We start from the raw sequence: 11019 nt of genomic DNA, 5'->3' as shown, positions 1-11019 counted from the left end.
TATAGGAACAAGATATTAAATAATAAGTGACACTAAGAGTATCAAATCATAGATTTAATCTCCATTTTTATTGCGGATAAATATTTTCTGACTTTCCAATAATGAGCCCTTATCCAAAATATTATCTGATGTTATTTCATAAGTAAATGATGGTCAACAACGTAACATCTTATTTTTTTAGTATTCCAAGTACCTAATCCTAGATTATTTGATTAACTGAGTTGATTTAACCACAACATACTATCGCTTGACTCTAATTCAATTAGTGTTTTTTATTTATTTAAAAGGTAATAACTAAACGAAGAGACATTAAAACCGAAAAACACTGCGTAGGTATACCAACGTTAAACTTATTTAATTAGTCTGTTTTTTTACGTTATTCATGGAGTCATGGGAGAATCGTAGAAGGTGGTAACATTATTTACGTCAACGCGCAGTGTAAAACTGCACCATATGTAAAACTACACCTACACGCACACATGCAAAAATTGTTGCCTCATTTACTTTGTTGTGATTGATATAATCAAAGCTCTGTACCAATTTTTATTAAAATCAGCAGACATACAGAGAGTTACTTTTGCATTTATAATATTAGTAGAGAGTATAATATCGCAACACTGAGCGATAATATTTCCCAGCTGGCAACACTACCGCACAATCGCTCGCGCTGCCTGTCCCTGTGTGTGAGCGCAGATGATTTTGAAAACAAATCGTCGTGATAATCTATGTATTTATGCGTTGTGCCTTCATTAAAATAGTTCCCGTTGGCTCCTGCAAGAGTGTTAGTGAATGTGCTACGCATGTTTGTCACTCAAATTATTTAATCAGGTCATAGTGATGTGGGTAATTCATTTCTCAGTGAGTCATTCTAGTTTTTGTTTGTGTTGCGCTTAAACTGGATACTACAACAATGATATTTGTCGTTTTAAAATAGTTATTTCGTGATAGTGGCCTCGAGTTAAGTCAAAGTGATGGATATACCGCCGGTGCCCAAGCCCAGGAGTGCATTTTTGCCTCCTGCCGAGCCCATGACACGTCCCGTGCCAGTCCCTCGCACCAAGCTGCCGCAGCCGACCGACCGGGTCACCGCGTCTGACATATTCAAGTCCATAAGTACAGTTTCTAAGCAACTGTCGGATGATGTCGCATTGAAAGTGAGTAATTCTGCAAAAACTGCCAACGAAAAGTTGGAAAGGTCAATCCAGGACGGCTCCAAGTTTGCTAAAGATACATTAGAGAAAACTCTGACAACATCTCGAGCTGTGCGCAACTCGGTTACTAAGTCTGTGATAGAAGGAACCAGGACGGCCGGGCTCAGGCTTAGAAGGACAAAGAAACCAGATAGTCTCGATGAAAATGATCCTCAAAGATGTGTCTCAATGCCAGCTGTTGATGTAAGCTTGTTCGAAAATTTACAATTCAACTCTCCTCTGCTGGAACAAAAGAGGTTCCACAATGATGGAGTGGCTGCACAGAACATCCAAGATCATCCTAACATGCATTTAAATACTACAAATTTTGATGATTTGTCTCTGTTCTCCAGTAATTCAGATAATACTGATTCTGTGAGTAGTTTCTCATATGACATGAGCAGAGATTTTGAACAAAATGCCTCCAGTTTAACTTTAGAAAGTGAGCAGATGACTTATGACATTCCAAAACCATCCAGAACGAACAGTGTAGTTAGTTCCATGAGCTCCACATCCATCGGTTCTAGTCCAGACATCCCAGAGAGAAGGAAAAAGAGAGAAACAGCGTCCATAGAAGTTATGAAAAAGAATTCTATGTATGAGAATTGGACATTGCCATTTCAATCTTCAACCAGAGCAAAAACTCCTACAAAAGAAGAGTTAACCAATAATGAACCAAAAAAAGCCAGTAAAAGTACAATATATGAGTTTGATCCGCTACAATCAAGTACATCAACACAAAAGTATGATGGAGTGAGCAATGAGTTGATATTACTTGAATCCTTCTTGATTGGGGACACTTATGGCACAATAGTGGCTTCAGATAACACAGATGATACCTTTGAGTTTTATGAAAGTGAATATTTTAATCCACCAACCCCACCAGAGCGTTCAGATAGTCTTTTTAATGACACAAAGCCAACCAAGTTAACTGTAGTAGATAAAGATAGAAATTCTAATTGGTTTGTCGCAACTGATGCTGAGACAAAGTCTCTAGCTGAAGATGATGCAAAACCAACTAATTCTGTAATGCAGAAGTTCTCTCATATGCTTAAGTTTGAAAAACTAAATAAGTCAACTAAGCCTGCACCGCAGAAAGTTGAATGTGTTGAGCGGCCTCCGGTGAACACATTACCAGTACCTTACTTCAGTGGTATGCTGACAAGGATTGTATCCGGAGTTGTTGAGGACCTGTTTAAAAATTCACAGACTCGGTACTGTGTACTGTCTGATCAAAAGATGATGTGTTACTCAGATCCTACAAACTCAATATTGAAAGAAGCTTACACTTTGGATAATATTTACTCCGTACAAATTGTGCTGCCTTTGTCTTCTAGGTGAGTTAATATATGAAAAATAATATTTTTGAGTAAATAAAAGTGTCAAAAATATTGTCCTACATAGTTATACAGTCCATATCAGTTTTCCTTGAAAGTAAATATGATGTTAGAACAAAATTAACTGATGTGGTTTCCTGTACAGAGGAATATAACAATATCACTTGTTTATTTTGTTTTATTTGAATAACATGATTGCATATTATAATATTATAACAATATTTACAATCTTTATGGGTACTAAATTACATGTCTGATATTGTATATAATACAATATTGGATATTGATACAAGTATTTAATTATTGCAAGAAAGAGAAGTACAAATTAAAAAATATTATTAATAAATCTTAAATCTACTTATTGTTTTATATGCATGAATTGTCCAGATTCAACATTAGGTCTTTTACTAAATTAAATAAATTACATTTTACACTGTAATATTTGGTTTCCGTGACACATGTACAGTATACCTAATGTAACTTTGTGGCAGCACAACAAGCAACTCGTATTGTTTCGAGCTGTTGGTGTGCTCCGGGGGTATGAGGAGTTCTCCTCGCAAGATCCTGTTCAGCTGCGCGAGCGCATCGGAGCGACGCAACTGGGCGCAGAAGATCGCAGAACATTTAACCTGTGGCTTCGCGACCAAGTATACCTCAGAGTTCACTAGGTGCGGCTGGTGTTATTTGAAGGTCAGTCATTGTTTATCGAAATTATTTTATAACATTCAGTATCAAAAATATCACATAAATAAATATAAATGTTTGAGAGTGCGTTTGTGATCACGTGCAAACTGCTGTCCGGATTTTTATGAATATTGCCATTAAAATACTTTACGTATTAGAATTCCATAGTTATCCTACTATACCTACTTATTCGGGTTTCCTTTCAATATTGGGTATAAACATAAATTGCATACTTTTTACTTTGTATGAATGTAGATATTAATAACAGCCGTTTTTCAGTAACCGTTTCGGTTTCAGTAATGTGATATTTTTGATGCAACCGGCAGTTAATATCCGCTTTGTTACATGAATACTAAAATATCAACTATAAGGTCTCATGTTCATGTAACAAGTTCATTATGTTACTGCGTTATTTTTACCTAATTTGCCACGCTGTGCGAATACCTATTAAGCTATGACAAACCGTCTAATTTTAACCTGTTAGTTTACAAAGCTGTTTCATAGTTAGTATGCATTTTTCAATTATTCTTTATTGCACACTTAACAACAAATATATAAAAATAATACAGACAGTTTATGTACAATGGCGAGCTTAACATGAGCATTTTTCCAACTTGAGTGTACAGTAAACTGTTTGTAATATAATCTGTGTGTCAAGGTCCAAGAAGCTGTTGACTCAGTGCTCGTGTTGTTAGAACCATATGATATCATAGGAACTGCCTCGAACAGTGATACATCTTCCATATTAGGTAAAGTCTATAAAAGGGAGTCTTCGTTACGTTATGGTTTACGTTATGGTATGAATTTTACCATGAATGGTAGTAAAATGTTTTAATTGGTAGTAACTTATTAACTAGCTTTTACGAATGCTCATCACAAAATAATTAGTTAATGGTTTGCGTTTCATGGATAGGTATGTTTTAAAACTTGGACCGTTGGTTTTCTGCATAGAGGTGCATAACTTTAGGAACCAGTATATTAGATACGTACTTATTTCACCCATACATATGGCAATATTTAAGTCCGTCCGGGACTAAAATAAAAAATGTTTTTAACAAGACGCGAAATTGTCGCAGCGGAAAAATAACCTGTACATTAGGTTGCAATATTAACGATAGCTACATATAAAAAGTACTTTGAATAGCAGAACAGTGAACCAGAGCTTGACTCATCTTTTTTCGCAGACATATTATAAAGCTTGGGGAATTGACTATTGTCTCTTCCGATATTGGAAATTACTAATGAGTATTTGATCAGTGTGTAATTGTTTTCTTTATAATGTTCTGTTTTAAGATCGCTAATTAGTGGTTTTGATTTATTTTCAATTCAAATATTAAAGGACTATATTTTCTCTGACAGGATAGGTTTCATTTGTTGGTAATATAAATGATATCGTGGACTACCTTTTACTTTTATGGAAATACCGAAAACTTTGCAAAACCCTGGGCACTGAGAAGAAATGCAGAGTGCGTGAAATTCCGTCGGCGTTCTGGTAAAACCGCTGGAAACACATAGTAATAAGTACCGATAGTGCGTTCTGCAGAAGTACGCAGCGCAAATATGCGACAATAGGCCAGCAACGGTTTAAGTATTGACCTAGTTGGGCCATTGTGCCGGGCCCACTTCTAATACAGGCGTGACAAGCTCAGAATTACGCGAATGCTACTATCGTACATATCGGTTTAATAATGACTAATGAACCTCACTCTTGTGCGGGAAGCATGCTCACTGAGTAATACAAAGTGTGCTCTATTGTAAACAGAATCCCAGATAAAATAGCTTGGCGATACTTCGCTGTTTGATACGAGTAAATTCCTAACGTACCAACAAACATGTTTTATGCGTTGACTGCAATTAATATGATGCAAATCTAACCTTCAGTGAACATTTTACAGCATCGTAATACGCGTCTTATCGTAATAAAAGTAAAATTACATTATTTTTAAATGAGATTCTACGAAAAGAAAATTGCATATTAACTTTCTCGTTCTGTGCTACCGATTAATTTAATATTTTCTGGAAATGGTTACTGGTTCCCTAATCTCATGTCTCATACGATATTGTGAGTATCAGTGTAGATTGAAAAACAAAGAAAACTGTGCGTTCAAGTATTTTTTTTTACTTTTATTTTTAAATAATTATTTTAAAGCAATGTGGCCAAAGTATATATAAAAAAAAAAAAAACAAATAATTTTGAACGCTGTGACAACCACAGTTATTTAACGCCGATGCCCCATGTCTGTGCTTATTACAAGTAAATCACGTTTCTGTACCCGCATTGTTCAGAGACCAAAGAACTTGTCAAATGTGATGACACTAATTGACGGACATGTGGACAACAATAGCCAAGCTAGGAGCATCATTGTTTATGAGTCTTGATATTCTCTATGAACTGTAACTATCGGTGTATCTTACCGATACATGTAATTGAATATTAACAAAAACAAGTGAACTCAATTAACCTCGCGCGGTAAATAATCAAGCTATATTTGGAAACATTGTATGACAGTTCTAAATAGAGTCATGCGCAAAGCAATTAGTTCAGGCGTCGCTTTCGCATAAATCTGCGTGCATATTTCAACCGAGCCTGATCTATTTAGTGTTGTACGTGCCTCAACCGACAAACATTTTAATTCGCTCTCATCACGTTCAAGCACATGGGAACGGCAATGTATGTAATGAAGAGAATTCATTGCGAGTCCGATTTTAAGTTATTTTGTGGTCCGCTTCACTGAACCGTAATTTAATCGGAATGCTTGTATTCTAATCTCGGCGTCTAAAAGGGAAATGAATACTGTTGTACCATTGACACAAATGTATGAATCAGCGCACTGGTGCAGCCGTGTGGACTGTTTAATGAGAGGCAAGCGTCTTTTATTCTCATCTGTCTATGACTTAGTTTTGAACACTTGACTACTCATTTTGGGACCACAGTTTAGATGGTTAAGTTCATTATATCACCTTTCTCTTTAACCGTAATCGTTGACACAGTATAATCGCTATTTAATAGCGCGAGAATAAAATTATTTGCAAACTCTATAGTCACAATGGAAGAGAAAAAATCAAATGCACGAAGAATAAAATTATAGAATTAAAAGTTAGTAAACTCTGAGAATCGAGAGGTGCGGAGACGAGATGGGGTGGCCTTTGCCCAGCTGTGGGACAATAAAAAGTTAGTATATTTACAGCTCATTTGTATATTCGCTGCAGTTCCTAACTTGAGCCTTTTGATGACAATAAAGCAATCAGCTATTTGAAGCATATGGCCTGCACTTGCATTTACACATACCAGTACAAAGTCTCAGCTCATTCAATGAAGACACGCAAAGGATTTAGTAGGTCAAATTAACGGTTTTTGTGCTTCGAAGAATAAATTTAAGAAGACAGCATTTCAGACATCCTTTTAATCCCTGTCACTAAGTAAATGGTTCAATAATGGATATTCTCCTATCTCTTATGAGTCTCTGTATTAAGCATATTGTTCCGTATGTAAAGTTTTACACTTATTATTCCGCATCACATGCAGGTGAGCGAACAGCGAGAGCAGTCCCCCTTCAAAAGCGACTAAGCGATTTATGTCAAGAGCAGATGCAGATTGCTAATAATACCGTAATGCAATCACGGAGCTGCCTGCAAACTGCACAGCTCAGACTTATTTTTGCAGCAAAGTAACTTCTTTGTATCAAAAACTCGATTTAAGTATAATATTGGTACAAGGGGGATTGCTCTTACAGTCTCCACACGTGCTTTCTGCTGCACGGTGCAACAGTACCGAGCAAGTTATAACCCCATTATATTGTTATTTGTTATTCACACAAAAATACCGGTAGGGTTCTACACAATGGTAAATTATATTCATGTGTTTATGTTATTTCTACTTTTTTACCAAACAATCAAAGTTCTAGTAAATCATGTGGAATTTTGAAATTCCTCCCTTTAAATGTATGCTTATGTACTGTTAGCATGATTAATGCAATAGTTATGTCATTTACGCGGTAAATGATTCGATAGTTTCCTGTTAAACAGCTAAATCTGGTAGTTTTATCTGCTTTACATGCTATCAAATGTATAATGTAATGCCGCCGACGCTCGAAATATGATCAATTATGCCGTTTCAGCTTTAACAGCTAATTGAATGATGCATTTGGATAATTAATATCGAAAGAGAACATTATATTTGCATTTATTTGTTATTCCCAAAAAATCTGTTAACATGAACCTTACAAATAAAAATTCTACTTCGATAATCCACCATAGAAAAATCATGACGTAATAGAAAGCCACTTATACAATTTTCTGTGGTTTCTGTATAAAGACACTAAGGACTACAAATTACAATTGAATATTTGAAACATTTTTGTCGTCAGTCTTGCATTTAGAACGTTTGACTTCAATTGCTGGTCACTAAAAAATTCAGAACCTAGGGTTACAGGCTATCGATCGCTGTACTTTGTTAGCTTAACTTATGCATGTCTTATGTCACAATGCAATTAGTTTTGTACTGAGTATGTGAGTCGAGATTGCGACTAGAGTGAGAGCGAGATTCATAACAGTTAAGTGAGCGTAAAGAAAATGAAATTAGAATATCACGCGTAGTTATGTCTCTACAAAATCAAAAATTCTGTTTACCTGGCCGCTGTGTCCGGGTTAATTTTGTGGTTATGGATTTACCAATGAAAAATTCACAAAGCAAGGTTATGTCTTTTTTAAACTAATTTTGTATGCCTAAGTTAATGCTTTCATGTAAATAACTTTTTGATTTGGCAGTGGTCTGAGCTATACAAGGTGAATGCCTGCCATTCTGAGCATTGCATAGTGATAACAAACTTATATCGAGTTGCAGTCTGCAATGTGTGCAATGCGTTAAAAATAGCATGTTATGTTATGCATTCACCAGCCGTATGCTATGTGAATGTGGTCCTAATCTGCCTATATTGGCTACACTGATAAAATATGTAGAACATAATATAACTAGACATTGATGTTGCTCATTGTCATCCTCTCAGCAAAAGGACGTCCAGTGCTGAACTCCTTCCCCATTGATTTCTAAGAAGATTAGTTAGCAGCGGCCTTGTCCATCGCCTAACCGCGACTCTTGCTGCACTTTTTTCATAAAAGTAATTTTCAAATTAGTTTTTCTTATTAGGCAAAAATAAAATTGATGGACGTAGTATTGTCATCAGATGACCGGAAACGGTTATTTTCAAAATGAGCAATTTATACTGAGAATAACGCTACCTTCAACATTCTATTTTCTGAAAGAGTAAGGAATTGCTATTTTAGTCCCGAAGAACCCTTCGTTAAATTATTTGTTGATTTTCCATGGCAGACATACGTTGAAAGCAATTAATCCGAAAATAAATCCAGTTATTGCTATAAATGCTTAATATCATTGTAGACAGTGACAAGCAGAGAAGGGCGGAACCGAGGCTTATGTCCTCAGGTAAAAGGCTAAAAATAGAAAACAAATACTGACGAGGAATCACGCGCGTTTATATCAGCGTCAATAGAACATTCCCCTTTATTACAAACTTGGATTTAACAATGTTCTAGTCTGGAGTTCGACCAACCCCTTTAGGGAAACCAAGCCAAGCGGTAAACTATGCAAGTGGTTAGACTAACAAGAACGTTGTTAACTGTTCAATCTTCTGTCCATATCAGTTTATTGTGAACTGCCAACATTGCTACTTGCATTTGATTGAAATTGCTTGATTGTGGTTTGTACATGCCAACTGGAATTTATTTGAGAATTGCCTAAAACTTGGAAAACAGGAAAGTGCAAGTTATAATGTTAAGACGTCTAGTTTTAACAGTCTTTTTAAATTCAGACCTTTCTTAAGATCAGACAATAATATTTACATTATTACCTTGTTGATGTGAAAAGAATTACTTATTTATAAGTACTTGCGACCGATGCAACGAAGGCCAGTCTGCTGCGGCAGAAGCCTTGGGACATAGTTAGCTATATGTTTCATAGTTGAACTGTGTGCTCCGTCTATAAAAAACTAATCGATAAGATCGGCCTCCTTCTCCGATGTTCTGACGACTTTATTACTAATTAGTTCAAGCGAAGCTAGCGTTTGTATCTAGGACACATTAGATGTCGGCTCAGACCTAATGCTTGTATCTATCTTCGACTCATCATGCGAACATTAATACATAGATAAGATGGCTGCGGAATGACTAGGTAGTCAAATGAGTGCAAATAAAGGTCAGGCACAGTCAACAGCATATTGATTGCTATGCTACAGGAATCTATCGTTTTTAAACCTCTGTTTGGAAAATCTCTTTGACTTTAAACTGAATGAATAGAATAACAAAACTAAATAATTAACGAAACATAGGTATTTTACAATTTACAATGACTATTTTGTTAACCGCAGACTGTGTGTAGAACTAATTATTAACCAGCGGTGAAGCCTCTCAACTGCACTCCACGAAATATGAACTGTAGAAAATTAAAGGGAATTTAATTGCAGACTGATAGAGTTGGAATGTGTACTGTTTGCATTCATTTTACATGAGTTTTTGATTTTCTATTTTACTGTAAAATTTTACTATGTCCGGAATGTTTTATTAAATGTCAGAAACATTTCTAGTTTTAGCCGTAAGCGAATGCCAAGCAAATGAACGCTACATTTATTATAGAATTCTGCGTATTTGTGCGAATTCATAAAATTAATTTAGATATGAAACAAAACAAAAGTGTCGTTGAGTTTTATCAGTAAGGTGAACTGACCTAAATAATACATAGCCGTTATCAGTTCCTATATCAGTGAAGCGGATCGTCAACAAGCTGGGTGTCGGTGACAAAATATGTCACACAATGCAATTTTCGAATTATGATCCATATCCTCAAACAATTTGTCAATTTTCGATTAGGTGGGGCTCGAAGCGCGGATACGCGTGTCATTCACCTTGTGTGCATTGTCCCTCCCGCATCAGGATGCACCTTAAATACAAATTCTCGTTTTAGGACGACACAAAAATGTTTCTGTGCGTACAATACGGTTTTATTTTTGTTCTCGTCTGTCCTTTATCCTCGATATTGGATTTTAGTTAGCTTTGACGAATCTATGCCGTTTCATAGAATTAATTAAAAAGTTCTTTGATGCAATATTGGAACATTCGTATGACGTATTTTTTGTCACAAAAAATATACAGTCCCCTGCCTTTGCTTCCAACCTGATGTTTTTTCTATATCGTATGTACCATGTTACAGGCTGGCAATATTTTCTAGTATTCAAATACAGACTATGTTTGTTTTAGACTTTTTCTATTTGGGATTTTTGTTCATTTATTTTTGTGGGCAAAATATTATTCATAACCTTATCTATCAGTTTTAATGCCGCTGACCAACCTTGGATCATTTGAACTCATGCTCGTTGGTTCACTAGGCAAATGATGTTAGTTAAACAATTTACCGATTAAGTTCTTGTGTTTGGTATGTACGGTTGGCAATCTTAATACAACAAAGAGGTGTGTTGATTGTGTAATTGATTCATGAACGACGCTGATATAAATGACCGTGCATGCAAACGCATTGAACGAATAGAAACAAATGCGTCTTTTAGTTTATGCATCAAGTTTTTTTTGCTTCTCTAGCATTTTTAGTTAGACAAAGTGTGGACTTAGAAAATCCAAGAGCTGTATACACATATGTCTTAATAACAACAAAGGCAAAATCTTGCCTCTCGAAGGTCCATCTCATCATATTAATTAATTAATTTAATTAATAAAACGTAACACACGCTAAGCTTGTGGTTCTAACAAAGGGCGAAAGCAGTACTAAGCCTCCCATAAAAACA

At 35.7% G+C, this 11019-nt stretch overlaps 1 protein-coding gene across 3 annotated transcripts in view; it reads left to right on the top strand.

Annotated features, from left to right (window-relative positions):
- The first annotated feature begins 620 nt into the window (after positions 1–620).
- LOC110373035 (arf-GAP with Rho-GAP domain, ANK repeat and PH domain-containing protein 2) overlaps positions 621–11019 on the top strand; it is a 47354-nt gene continuing 36955 nt past the window's right edge. For 2 of the 3 annotated variants that reach the window (XM_049836446.2, XM_064040962.1), the window contains exons 1-2: positions 621–2527; positions 3019–3217. In XM_049836446.2, the coding sequence (XP_049692403.2) occupies positions 972–2527; positions 3019–3217 (1755 nt within the window). In that variant the 5' untranslated portion in view covers positions 621–971. The remainder of the gene's footprint in view (positions 2528–3018; positions 3218–11019) is intronic. The other variant, XM_021330127.3, reaches the window with a different exon arrangement.

Source organism: Helicoverpa armigera, chromosome 1, assembly GCF_030705265.1.
Source record: "Helicoverpa armigera isolate CAAS_96S chromosome 1, ASM3070526v1, whole genome shotgun sequence".
Lineage (NCBI taxonomy): Eukaryota > Metazoa > Arthropoda > Insecta > Lepidoptera > Noctuidae > Helicoverpa > Helicoverpa armigera.
Note: the sequence above shows the minus strand (reverse complement) of the source record. Positions and strands in the feature narration are given on the sequence as shown.